Below are 14506 nucleotides of genomic sequence, written 5' to 3'. Positions count from 1 at the left end.
ACGGTGTAAAATTGATGAAACTGAATGGGGCAAACTTTGAAGGTTCTGTCACACAGCCCAACATCTTGATGTAATCTTAGATTCTGGATACTAACGCAAAAAGTAGATCTTCAATGTTGCTATCGAAGACGCAAAAATCTTCGTGTTGTTTCGGTATCTTAAACACTCTGTCGACACTTGGAAGCACTGTGATCTCTCATTTACCTTGAGTCGATTGAGGGCCAGGTTAATCGCCGACCGACAAGGCAGAGCAAACTGAACGGCTTTTTCTTCGGAGACAGATCGCAGGCAGTTTGCTATAAAGCTGTTATTGGCTGGTACTTAATCAAATTTCCTGTTTCAATTTTTGCACGAGAAGCCTTGCAGCTAAACGACCAGAAAAAACTTAATATTGCTGTTCTTTTGCATTTATGGGAGCCCACCTCGAATAATTCCAGTGAATGTTCCATATCTTTGATTACTGTGTCTTGGAACACTCATGGTCATCAGTAACAGGCGATTTCCGCATTTGTTGGGTTAGACCCCAAGAAATCTGACTAATTTTGGTAATTGTTAATCCAAATAAAATTGACATAATGAGTTAGTTTAGTTTTTGTTTAATTTTTGTACTTTATATTGAAAAAGTGGGATTGTAACCTGTTAAATGAGACAAATTTCAGAATTTGAGGCTAACACTGCAATTGAAATTTTTGGAACAATTTGCTTAAGTGAAAGACTCAATTTGAGTCTAAAAATTTGGACTCAAATGAAATAACACGTGCTGATATCATTTCGATTCTTATTACCACCTTGAAAGATTACATTAGTAATGCGGCAAATCGACACAATCCGGCGTGTGGATTGGTATGTAGCGCAGATTAGTATAGGGTATATAATGCCATAGGGTAGAATAGTATAGGGTAGTTTGGAAAAGAGTAGATTGTCCTGCCACCAATTTGTAGTGCGGGGTAAGTCACCACGCAAAAACAAAGCGCGTTACATAGAACGAGCAGTCTAACTAAAGTCGTGTTGGATCAACACAGTGGTGCGAGAAGGCGCACGTCCATAGATGGACCCCCGAGAGAAAAAAATTCTTCTGAAAATTTCAGATAAAAAAAGAAACCCGAGCATTTACATTCCCCACTTTCTTGATATCCAAAATCTACTCCCCTTCATGATGTTGCCTTAATTACTGGCAGTTTATCCGGAAGCAATCAAAGAGGTACGATCTCAAAAATTACTTGCTCCCAATGGGGAACTACATATGTTCCTATAGAATTATCGCCTGGAACTACATATGTTCCAATAGAATTATAGCCTATCTTGATACATGGGAGAAAGCAATTTTTTTTGTCTCACTTTATACATGGAGAACCATCTCGCAAATGGTAACCACATATGCTCCGTATATTTTTTAGTATATTAACTTACATCTTCGCTAAGGTAGGCCGTTGTGGGCGCATCAAGAGAACACTCACTTTCCTCGTCACTCGACTGAAACACAACTGACACATCATGCATTTGAACCTGGCAAAGAGCCAATGATCGTATCGCATCAATTATGATCACAGTAGTATAGTAAGGCTAACGCTAAATCCCTCGGTAAAAAGTGGCACCTTCTCTGATTAAATTGTTTACCAAGAGCTAGAAATGTTTTGTTTATTTAAGCGAGGGACGTAAATAAATTCCAAAGTGTCACTTTACTAATATTCGACTGCACCAAATGTCCCGTCCCCCTACCCCCACCCCCACCCAGCTTGACGGATGTGCTTGAGGGCTGCTCCAAACAGAGGAAACCTTGACTGGATTGGACCAAAAATTGAAAGTAGTGGTGTAGTAAAATTTTGAGGACACTTTGAAAGATGTGTATCGCGTGGCGCGTTTGAGAACTCGGGAAATTTAAGCACCAAGTAGGAATTAGGCAGAAGCCTGAGCGTAGTTGGGTGAGGCTATAAGGAGTTTTTCGACTGAGAGATAGTTCCGTTAGAGATACTAGAGGGGTGTTTTTGGCAAGTAATTTGATTATAGGGACTATTCCAATGTAGTTCGAACAAACTCGTTTGTGGAGTACTTAAAGAATACTGGTTTTGGCTCCATTCTCGGTGTACTCGTTAGGGTCAACAAAGACAGACAGGAGGCCGCTTGTGTCGTTGCAGTGAGGGTTTATTTGGCTGGAGATGGGGTCGCTAACAAGGCGATTGCATAGATGGTAACTTTCGTAGTATTAAATGAGAGTAGTCTTTGGATGGAGGTAGAGCTTGCTGTGTGTGACCAGGTTAGGGTAGCGTATTCTAAGACATGTTTAACCAACGCTCTATACATTATTAGAAGCCTTTTCTTATAATGTATTTCGCGTTTTGATACAAATAGCCTGAGTCTTGCAGCGTACGGATTATCCCAGGAATGGGTTTAAGTTGAGTCCTTGAATTTTGGAAAATTCAGCTAATAAAAAAAGTTTAAAAATTTAGCTTGGGTGAGTTTTTTAGTCTTTTGAGTCTAATCAAGAATAGGGTTAGTGACCATTTGGATGAGAGGACTAAAAAAAATTAAAAGTAGAAGAGAAGGTAAATAGTCTAGTTAAATGTAGAGAGCGGAAGATAAAATTTTGATATAGGTGCTTTGATTGTTGACAATTCAATTTTCCGCGCAAGATATTTTGGATTTGATGTCGAGTGGGAAGGAAAATTGCAGACAAAATATTGGCAAAGTGTTGGGGAGAGATGATATCTGTATGGGGTTCTGGTCTATCTACCGTTCAGCTGGTTGCTTAGCCAGCAACTGATAGGATCGGGGGAAAAGGGTTCGTCAGTGTAACGATAAAGTTGTATCACTGAAGAATGGTTCACGCAATCGAATGCTTTTGATAGATCTAGGGATTCGAGAACGGTTCTGTTTGAGGGTCCTTTTTCATTGACACGAGGGAAGTTCAAATATTTTTGGTCAAATGCAAGGCGCGGAAGTCGTGTTGGTGCCTTTCGAGTTTTTGGTTCGTTGAGTAGAGGGAAAAATTCGATAAAATAAGTCGGCAAACAGGTGGAAAAAGAAAATTGGAAAGAGTAAGGTCTCTTAGCTGCTTGACAAGGGGAAGGTTTCCAAATGAATGGAAAATGCGAAGCGTGTACACAAACGTTGTTGAGTTAAATAGGGTACTCTAGGGCAGTTTCCTTGAGATGTTTTAAATGAAATATTGTTAATCTACAGTAACAAAAGCTCAAGATTGACGTGCTATTTTTGCGTTTCTCTACTTTTTCACTATAAAACAGGCGCATTTGTTAGTGAGAGCTGTTGAGCAGTTCTCACAATTTTACAATTCCGTTTTGAAAGTTTTGATAGCAGTGACGAGGGTGAGTCGAACAATAAAAGCGTTTTAAATTGACATGGGTGTGCGAGGGACTTGGAAAATACATTGTGGTTTGAATTTTTTGGGTCGTGAACTGATTAAGGAGAAAACTAGTTTCCAGTATTTGTTTACCTTAGTTCTTCGGCTGAAAAAAAATATTGAGGTCAGTAACCTAAGGGTCGGTGGGGTCAGTGAATCTAGTTAATAAAGTCTTCGGCTTCGTCTGGAGCGCATGTTTCCGGGAATTGGCTTCGGCTGCAGCGTAAGTAGTGCGTTTATGGAGCTTTGTATCGGAAAACTAAGAGCGGAGGAATAGCGTCAACTGAAAAAAAGACGAGTAGTTGATCCGAGCTTAGACAAATTTGTGGCTCCCGACGGCAAGAAAGAACAAAAGTCACGGGACAAGGTTTGTTGCAAGTGGGTGAACCGATTTTTTCTTTCAAGTTAAGCCGGTAATAGATCGAAGTCATAATTTCGTTTTATATCGAAAGTGCTCTAAGTCTTCTGGTTATTTGGAACTTCAGAGAATGCTGTGAGCGTTAACATCACCAAGTGTTGTTCTTTTGAGCCCAGTAGTTGATGTTTATAGACCCTAGAGAGCCTTGAGGGTATGAGGATTCCGGAGGTATGTAGAAGTAAGCCACGGAGACTTTTCCAGAAAAGCAATGTAGATCTTATTTGTATCTAGTTAGAGAAAAAACTCAGGCGCCTTACCACCGATAACAATGAAATTCCATTGTAATAACCGAAGACTGTTTGAGGAGTAATGGGATGATAGAGTAATGCGCGCAATTTTGAGTGGTGGTGTTAGTTGTGGGGATGTTGAGGGTATGAGTTCACATAATCGACGTCTTTGAGGGCGGTTCATGATTGTATGAATCGTGATTTTTGTTGGTAATTGTTGTTGAGTGGTAATTGTAGTATTAACGAATTAGGATGTAGACATTTTTACAACGGCAACTCGAAAAAAAAAAAAAAATTTTCTTCCCCAAACAGCCAAAATTAAACAGTATTAAAAAGCTCATGCCAATAAAAACCCCTGAGTGTTTTGACTACCACTTATGGTCCGCTGGTTGAGTCATCTTCTAAGTAAACTCAAAAATTTCGAAAACAAAAAATAATTGATTTTTCAGATTTTTTGAAATTACTCCCCCTCACGCTAAGTAAAATACTAACATTTTAGTAGTTCTAAATAGCTAGCCTCAAATGCAGTTGGATTGTATTTTGAGCCAGATTAAACCGCTGCTCACAGGGTAAAAGCACGGAATATTTCGAGCGTTAATTATCCCAAATTGGCTAAACTGGCAATTATCAAACCCTCATAACTTTAACAAAAATGCTGAAAAGTGATTCATCTTTTTTACATTTGAGCTTAGGATTTCAATAGATTTCAGATGAAAAAAATTTGCCTTTATTCTCACCTCACATAAGCGTCATCTTTTTGGTGTAACTAGGCGTAAAAACATGAGGACCACATGAGGAAAAAACATGAGGACCACTTAAGTTTGCCATGGCCTAAATAGTCAGCATGCCAAGTTTTGAAACCATGGGATAATGTGAACAAACATTTTAATCTTATCAAATTGCAGGTGGGGGGATGAAAAAGAGCTATATCCCGTCAAAAATTGCTAGTTAAATAGTAGAAGTTTGTCTGACGAAGAAAAAACCATTCCAAGCACAAATATTTGGTCACTTTTTTCGAAAGTAAGGACAATTAGCTTGACGAAAATCAATTTCGAAAAAATTGCGCTTATGTTTTCATCATCATAGATAACTCCTTAAAAGCGCGCATAAACCAATCCCGAAAGTGGACTAATTGACAATTTCCTCAGAACTTGAAGATTGATTCCAGGTAATAAAAACATTTTTACATGAATTCAACGGTTCATACTTTTATCGGTGCAAAACTTTTCGTTGAAACTTTGGTCAGAATAAAAAACCTTCACAATTATATATAATCCGTTATTTTCTTCAAAAGTTATAAAAATAATTGGCCAATTGTAAAATTTCCCATAACACTGAAAATCCCTGAAACTTTTTTGGTTTTACTCAGGGCATCACAATTCTCCATAATGCATAAAACTTACGGCTAAGTCTATTGTTTCGATTACTCAAATTTACCCAAGCCCTTGCATTCCGCTATTTTTTCGAGTGCCGGGAAGACATGAATCGTTCTTCATCATAGCAATGTTTGGCCAGAAAACATACTCCAATGGTTTTTAAGCAAGTGTTTATAAATGATTTTTACCGACTATCTATATCATGCTTGAATTTCAAGCATTAGCACTAACCCAAACTTTGCTTAACAGTCCATGAAAAAGCATTATCGTTGCTTGATTAAATCCATTGATTTAAAATCATACATAACGATGTTCTGTCTTGTGACTAGCTGTGAAGTTCATCCACTAAAGTCACCAAATAAACAAAACAGCAATCAGCTACCTTCAATTCGAATCTTTGGACCCCTGCCAAACTCTGATGTTTACTTAAGATAAATGTTGATCGACAAACTAACTTCAACACCTACAATAATACGTTCAGCTACATTACGGATCAATGTTGAAGTCCATCGAATAAAGAGATGTGTATTGCAATATTCGTTCCAGTCTCTCGAATTGCATTTGAACCAAGATTATTTAAAAAGGTAAGGACTTCAAGAGAACTATTAATTATTCCAAACTAACTTAACTTAACTTATGGCGATCGACCAAATCGCAGCTAGTTAGAATAAGGGGTCTTTCTGAATGTTGTTAAGAATTTCCTATTCATATTCAGCAGACAAAGTTTCTTTCACTCGTAAATAAGTTTATTATTTTAAATATAGGAGACACACATCAAATATAGAACATGATAGTAATAGTAATGGTGATGGGGATCGTTTGGTATATTTTCGCTTGGCTTATATACCGTACTTTTTCATATTTTCAACATTCCATCTGTTGGTTAAACCAATCAGAAAGAGACAACATATGTCGTAATGTTTGCTTTTGGTGATATTTTATCAACCGAGCAAACACACAACTTCAAGATAGCATATGGTAAAAATTTAAGAATTGTGTTTCTGATTTCAATTCAGAACATAACAAGACTGCTCGTATCAGGGTGAAGCCCTGAATGTTCCGACTGCCTTTGAACGTTTAAGGAACAGTAATAACCTAAAAAAAATAAAATGTAATAAAATAAAATGAAATTTTTTTTTCTAAAATTTGATTTTTTTTTTACAAAAATCATCCCCCCACACGCCATATAAAGTACAAAAGGATAGATTTCGCTCCTTGTAACAAATCAATTAGGGCAAATAAGCTTCGTTCAACCAATTTGGAGCGATTTCTAAGACAGATTAAATCTCCGCTTACGCGTTAATAGCGCGAAATATATCGCGCGTTAATTGTCCAATCTTTAAACCCCCATAACTTTACGAAAAACTATCACAGGTAAAATATCTTTTCAAATTTAAGCTCAAGACAACAATACTTTTTGAATGATATAAAAAAATTCCGTCAAAAGTGGCTAGTTAAAAAGTCGAAATTTGTCTGAAGAAAAAAAACCCACCCTGAGCACAAATATTCCGTTACTTTCGTATCGAAAGTCGGAACAATAATCGAAGTAATGAATATATGTTGAGTTAAGTAGCTAGCTAGCTTAGAAGAATATATGAACTGTTTATTGCAAATGTCAAGAAGAGAATTCGATTAACGAAGGCTCAATATATTTGAAAACTTGGATCAATAAATGTTAATACATTGCGAGTATGTGTACTTACAAGGGCAATTTAGCTCATTTAAAAATGTTTATGAAGTGAACGAGTTTCATGACGGTTTAAAATTCAGTTCATCGAGTAGGAAAAATCAGAGAAATTTTGACTTCTTGTCAAAAGTGACCTTTTATGCTTGGAGCTTATCTTACTTCAACAAATACTTTTACCATGTATTCCAGATACTTTATCTGGTTCCTTTCTGTTATATGTTACGAATTTGTTTGTTTTATATCATAAAAGATATTTTTGGATTGGTTTGCAATTATCTTTTACTACAGCAAAGTATATTTTGGGTAGCTTTTTTAAACTGCCATATAAATGAAAATAGCCATTTCTTTTAAGACTGCGTCGGGGTTTCTCAAAGGCGGCTCAGCTGTTCAGCAAAAGTGAATTAGACTGGTTCAAGGCATGACTCAGCTCCATAAGCAGTTACTTATGTCAACTTGGTTTCAGATTGAATTAGAAGGCTCCTCACTCATTGGTTTTGAACAAACTGGGAGGCCTTTCAATATCCTGAGGCTGAAGGCGCTTCAAGTTTTTAACATGTATCCAATTTAAACGCAGTCAGTCGCATGGTATGATAGACTCAGCAATTCATAAGCAATGAAATGGCGGCATTCGAAGCTCCAAACTCAAGTCAAGCTGAAGGTCACTCGCCTTTATTTTATCACCTAGTTCATAAATCAACGACCGATTAGACACAGAATAGTGTCTTCCATTGGTAACGGTGAACTGATCAGAATGGACCAAATCAAGTTGGCTCAACCCTAGTATAGCAACACATTAATTATCAAAAGTACTTCGTTCAAAAAACGCAGTGAACAAATTGCTTGATAAAAAAATATTTCATTTCTGATAGATTTAATCTTTTGTGGCACTAAACTTTCAACTATCAAGTACAGCTGGTTAAAACAGAAAGCCAACCTAAATGTACCAACCTAATCATTATGCCTGCAGGAAACTTTGCCCAAAAGTGCACTTTTCTAAGAATTCCTAGTAGTAATTAAATTTAAAAACTCTAACACAGTTAATATGAGTTACCTCTGTAAGATATTGGAAATTCTGTGCTACTTTCACGGCAACTGGTCACTCTTTCTTACATCAGTAAGCATTCTCTCCTTGGAATTTAACTAGGAATTGATTTGGCTGAAGTCTACAAACCATTTGACCAATTGAGTTGAGCGACAATTCGGGTCATCGCTGAAGCCAGTAGCATGGAGATGAAACGGCCAGGTCGCGACGAAACATAAATTTTTCGGTCAAACGCAATATTTGACTGAACAATCGTTAATTTTTGGGCACAGGCAATTTTTAGATCTAACCAAACCTTCAATAAACTTAGCCAAGAGACAGCTGGAAAATTGTCAATGAACACAAGGAACCAAATCGCCGACTGATTTTTTTTTGAGAACCTATCAGCTTTCGACGAAATACATTTCTTTCTTTTTTTGACAGTTTATCTTTTTGTTGACAATTTATCAACTTTCAAGGAAAAAGTTAAAACTCCTTGAATCTTTTTTATAGGAACTTCTATCCAAATGAACACAATTAGAGAAACAGGATCAATGTTATTTCAAATCATCATTCGAAATCTGGGAAACCTTTGAAGTAAAATTGCCTTTTGAAACAAAGTCTAAAGCACCAATTTTCACAGCATTCTAAAACTTGTAATCGGAGAGCATTTTTTCTCTATTCAGCAAATAAACAGGACCAGTGCAACAAAAAAACTTTCAAAAAAAATTAGCAATGAGCAACTACTGAAAATTATCAATCTTCGAAGAAAACGCCAATAACGTAAGCTCTTTGAAATCAGTAAACGACTGAGTTTTTCGTCAATCAAACCCAATTAGAGAAAAATGGGTCGATAGATAATTTTCTTCGGCTGGGTAACCTTAAGGCTACAATCCACTCCAGAACTTAGAAGTGAGACGATTTATCGCGCCATTAGCATTTCGTAATTGGAGAGCGTAACCTGTCTTCAATTTAGCAAATGAATTTAATTTCAACTTAAATTGAAATCAAAAAGGCAAACCATGAAAAGAATCGAATCTGAGCGTGAAAACTCTAAAGACTTTTTCAGGAAAAAAAAACACGCCAGAAATAAATGTCTTTACTTAGTTACTTGACACTCAATAAATTCAAAGTCAAATTAAAGCGCGAATAAATGACCAATTCACCTGAAAAAAAATATACGGCTTTAACTCAAAGATAACTTTCTAAAAAACTTGATCTCGGAGAAGCGATGATACATTCGCAAAAAGAAGCCAAAAACGTCCAATTAGTTTTCAAAGCGCCAAAAAATCATGCCTTATAAAAAAAACTTAAGAACAATTGAAATTTGACTCTGGTACGGAAACTATTGGGACCCGCATTCGGCAAATTGATGAGTTCCCAATTTTAAACTACCAAAACTGTACGAAATCATTACAAATCTAACATCTTTTTACAAGCCGAGAGCGCCAATATGTCAAAAAAGGCTACAAAAATGCCTCCCATAAAACATGATTTCGACAAAAATTTACCACGAAACTTGCAAATACGGTTGGAATAAACTGAACGGATAATACTTCGCTTGCAAGCTCACGTGTGCAAAAACAACATGGGAAATCTCTTCACTCAAAAATTTAGCCCACCATTTTTTGCAACACTTTTTGACCTGAGTTTTATCCGACCCTGCACGTAATCATTGAATTAATCTCTCTCAGAATTCATTCGAAATTGAAAAAAATGCAATCTACAAAAAGTCACAGTATAACGTTATTGAGATGAATTAAAATGAAAACTTGGATGTTTTGTTAAGTTTTCAAACTTATTTAAAGGGAAAATTTATCATGTTTGAGTCAAGTAAATTATTCCAATATGATTGACCTCAATACAATTATCGCAAATTTTTTCGTCTCATAAGTCTACATCACAAAGCTTGTCGGTGATATATGACAATAGGTAGTAGGTTCAATTTAAATAGCTGGATCGCTTTTTGTTAGACCTCGAACACTATGTCAAAGGTTGGCAAAAGTGTAAAATTTTAGTTTTTGAATAGCATTTCATCTGGCAGAGTAAAGTATTAAAAAAAACTAGCTTAATAGTAGTACAATTGAAATGATTATGTTGTAAATGACTATATAGTAAAATGAAATGACTATACAACGCAATATATAGTCATTTTTCGGCTAATTAACCTTAAGGCTACAATCCACCCCAGAACTTAGAAGTGAGACGATTCATCGCGCCATTTGCATTTCGTAATTGGAGAGCGTGACCTTTCTTCAATTTTGCAAATGAAAATGATTTCAACTTAAATTGAAATCAAAAAGGCAAACCATGAAAAGAATCGAATCTGAACGTGAAAATTCTCAAGACTTTTTCAGGAAAAAAAAACACGCCAGAAATAAGTGTCTTTACTTAGTTACTTGACACTCAATAAATTCAAAGTCAAATTAAAGCGCGAATAAATAACCAATTCACCAGAAAAAAACTATACGGCTTTAACTCAAAGATAACTTTCTAAAAAACTTGATCTCGGAGAGGCGATGATACATTCGCAAAAAGAAGCCAAAAACGTCCAATTAGTTTTCAAAGCGCCAAAAACTCATGCTTTATAAAAAAACTTAAGAACAATTGAAATTTGACTCTGGTACGGAAACTATTGGGACGCGCATTCGGCATATTGATCAGTTCCCAATTTTAAACTACCAAAACTGTACGAAATCATTACAAGCCTAACATCTTTTTACAAGCCGAGAGCGCCCATATGTCAAAAAGGCTACAAAAATGCCTCCCATAAAACATGATTTCGACAAAAATTTACCACGAAACTTGCAAATACGGTTGGAATAAACTGAACAGATAATACTTCGCTTGCAAGCTCACGTGTGCAAAAACAAGATGGGGAATCTCTTCACTCAAAAATTTAGCCCATCATTTTTCGCAACACTTTTTGACCTGAGTTTTATCCGACCCTGCACGTAATCATTGAATTAATCTCTCTCAGAATTCATTCGAAATTGAAAAAAATGCAATCTACAAAAAGTCACAGTTAAACGTTATTGAGATGAATTAAAATGAAAACTTGGATGTTTTGTTAAGTTTTCAAACTTATTTAAAGGGAAAATTTATCATGTTTGAGTAAAGTAAATTATTCCAATATGATTGACCTCAATACAATTATCGCAAATTTTTCGTCTCATAAGTCTACATCACAAAGCTTGTCGGTGATATATGACAATAGGTAGTAGGTTCAATTTAAATAGCTGGATCGCTTTTTGTTAGACCTCGAACACTATGTCAAAGGTTGGCAAAAGTGTAAAATTTTAGTTTTTGAATAGCATTTCATCTGGCAGAGTAAAGTATTAACAAAACTAGCTTAATAGTAGTACAATTGAAATGATTATGTTGTAAATGACTATATAGTAAAATGAAATGACTATACAATGCAGTATAGTTCTCAAATTTAGTACAAGCACTATAAGCAAAATTATTACCTATTGTAACCTATCACCAACTAGTCACATGCAAAACATGCGCTGGAAAAAAAAACATAGTTCTCGGCTTGTGTAATAAATCAAATCAATATGATAACTAGAAACAAAGAAAACCTGCTATTATTGCTGGTATACCCCGAAGTTTTGCACTGCTCTTGATTGTTTAAAAAAATTCCAGTTCGGCAAATTTGAGATAAATAAGAGGGAAATTTTCAACTTTCTATTGACGCTTAGTGTATGCGGCGAAATAAAAAGGCTTAGACATCATTCCAAATTAAATATAATTAAGCTAAAAGCTTCAAATATTGCACTACTAGGCGCGTATTATATCATTTTTTTTACTTGACATTATAATTTTCAAAACTCAAATTTCTCAGGCAAGAGGTAAAATTTCTTTTACAAAATTTTAACGAATGAATGTCCGAGCAGTCTTATTTATTGCAAATTAACAGAAGTTTAAAACTTGACCAGTTACGTCCATTTTTCTATAGTGCCTAATGAGTTAGCGGCCATGTAGCGGCACCTCCAGAAGTAACAGAAGCCATCTAATTGTTCCCAATTATTGTTCAGACTTTAGAAAAAAGTGCCGTAATTTTTGTGTTGTACTGGTTTTTATTTCTGCAGTCAAATTTCGATTTTTTAAAACTTAATCTTTAGTCGATCAATGTCCTGGGCTCGAATTCAAACAACTATTTCACCTATTCGAAAAAAAACGAAATTAATGCTCGATATATTTCGATTTATTAATGGGTGAGAGACAATTTAATCCGACTCAGAAATCATTCAAAATCGTTTTTATTCTATTTGCTTAATTATGACTTGATATAACAACGAGAAAGTAAATCTTCGTATTATTATTTGAGGCGAGCTATTTAGCCATATTAAAACGATACTATTTTTGTCTGAGTGTGGGGTTTACGTTATAAGGGGGCTCAAAAAAACAAAATAGCTTTTTAATAGACGTTAAAGGGCAGTTAGAATATTCAGACATTCAGAATTTAGCCCTGGCACGAGTAATCCTCATTGTTTCCAACAAAGACTGAGACAAATGATGGGGTTGTCAAAACATTCATGGCTTCGTTTTGATACGAGCTGTTCGAATATAAAGCTCCATACATTTTCGTTATTAACTTTTTTTCTGTTAATTATTACAACCGAACATGCGCGTGATAAAAACTACTATTGCACAATAGCCCTTGCGGCCCGCTAGTTCGAACCGATGAAAAATTAAGAAGCTTTAACAAAAAAACATTGTTCAAAATAGACTTCAGCTCAAAATTACAATATATTTTTGATTAAAGGCAATTCAATCTTGTTTTTAAGCGCTGTTAATAAAAGCACGGCATGCCACATTACTTAACATGAAGAGATGAACAAAATCAGTTGCAGTGCCTATGGATTACATTGTTTTCTGCAATGCAATTCTAGTATTGCACTTCCAAGCAATTTACTCATAGGAATGCGTCAGCCACAAGTCAGTAACATATTGTTATGCCTAGATTTTAAAGGAACTATTTTGCATCATTTACTAAAGCTCAAGAAATACACAATCTCATTATATATTGTGGAAACAGTAAGTAAAAAGGATGATATATTTGACGCAAATCCGCATCTGAGCTGTGTTCATGTTCATTTGCTACTATCAAAGTAACACGTAGTTACTGTGGAAATTTCCTTTTGTGCTTCCTGTAACTATTCGGAGCAACAGTTGAAAAGCTCCTATTTTTTGAAAATAACATTGAAACTAATTGGACAGATTTAACCACAGAACGAAACCAGAAACCATGATTGAAAAAATCTGAACATTTATCGGAATAGTAATGGAACCGTAATTCCTTGCTGAAGGCCTTCGGAGGTAAACTGCACTGACCTGAGTAAGGTCAATAAACTGTATCTCGGAACTGCCGATTGATCGTCTTTGAACAGGAGAAGAGGGGGGCATTGTCCTTTCCACAGATTCTCCTACCTCTTGTCTGTTCGGGTCTTCAACAGGTCTCCGCCTCTCTCCGTTTAGAGATAGAAACTCAATTTCCAAAAACAAACATGCTATCTGAAAACTAAAATAGTTAAAGTGTATTTAAAATGAGCAACAAGAGATCAGCAAGTGGACAAAATGCGAAGTTCATTTCGATTGTAAACAATAATCTCTCTAAAGGTAAATAACAAGCGGTAACTCAAAAGGAGAGAAGCTTGATTGAAAGGAACAAACAAAGTGTCAAGAATGAATAGAACATTACAAGATAAGGACAAAAGCCTCTTGGAGGTATTTGCCCACTAAAGACATAGTCCACTAGATAGCTTTTTCGATCAATTCAATTAAGCCTCAAATAATAATATGTCTTTAAAACATTTTTATAATGGCAATGAAGAAGAAATATTTCAAAATAATAAGCCTTATTGAAACCAAAACAAATCCTTCAAAACCATCCAAGCAATAAAGTTTTCAAAATTTTGCGGTGCCATAAATGGACAATACTTTAGAGCTAAAGCATACGCGCTCCAAAAGATGTATGAAACAAAAACCTACACAGAGGCGAAGTTGTACTTCACAAACACAAGCAAAAAAAATGACCGACAACGCTACTGGGAAAAACTGAATGAGTAAAACTTTGAGTCTACTAAATTTTTTAAGTGAAGCACGCCAAATATGAATCTCCATAACTCCTAAGTGACGCAAGCCAATTGATGCATTAACAGTACCAGTCAATTTAAAAAGAAATTTACCAAATAACATGCCTCAATTTATAGAGAGGACGCATTTCAACTGATATACGAAAAAGTTCATTAAAAACATCCGACCGTGCCCAGGTTCGAACCCTCTCATTTTGCTGCTGGTCTCCTTTCCTACCTCTACGCTACAGAACCATGATACCTTGAAGCTAAAGTGCTATTTGTAATATAATAGTCTGTGTTAATATCCTTAGCATTGGCTGTACTTAATAGCTGGAT

At 35.6% G+C, this 14506-nt stretch overlaps 1 protein-coding gene across 3 annotated transcripts in view; it reads right to left on the bottom strand.

Annotated features, from left to right (window-relative positions):
- Window positions 1-13611, bottom strand: part of LOC134845205 (uncharacterized) — a 31832-nt gene extending 18221 nt beyond the window's left edge. For 2 of the 3 annotated variants that reach the window (XM_063862103.1, XM_063862104.1), the window contains exons 1-2: window positions 13428-13611; window positions 1411-1473 (exon numbers count right to left, since the gene is read on the bottom strand). In XM_063862103.1, coding sequence (XP_063718173.1) covers window positions 1411-1473; window positions 13428-13499 — 135 coding nt within the window. In that variant the 5' untranslated portion in view covers window positions 13500-13611. The remainder of the gene's footprint in view (window positions 1-1410; window positions 1474-13427) is intronic. The other variant, XM_063862105.1, reaches the window with a different exon arrangement.
- Between the last annotated feature and the right edge of the window lie 895 nt (window positions 13612-14506).

Source organism: Symsagittifera roscoffensis, chromosome 4 (genome assembly GCF_963678635.1).
Source record: "Symsagittifera roscoffensis chromosome 4, txSymRosc1.1, whole genome shotgun sequence".
Lineage (NCBI taxonomy): Eukaryota > Metazoa > Xenacoelomorpha > Acoela > Convolutidae > Symsagittifera > Symsagittifera roscoffensis.
The sequence above is the reverse complement of the archived record's forward strand: the minus strand, read 5'-3'. Positions and strand labels throughout refer to the sequence as shown.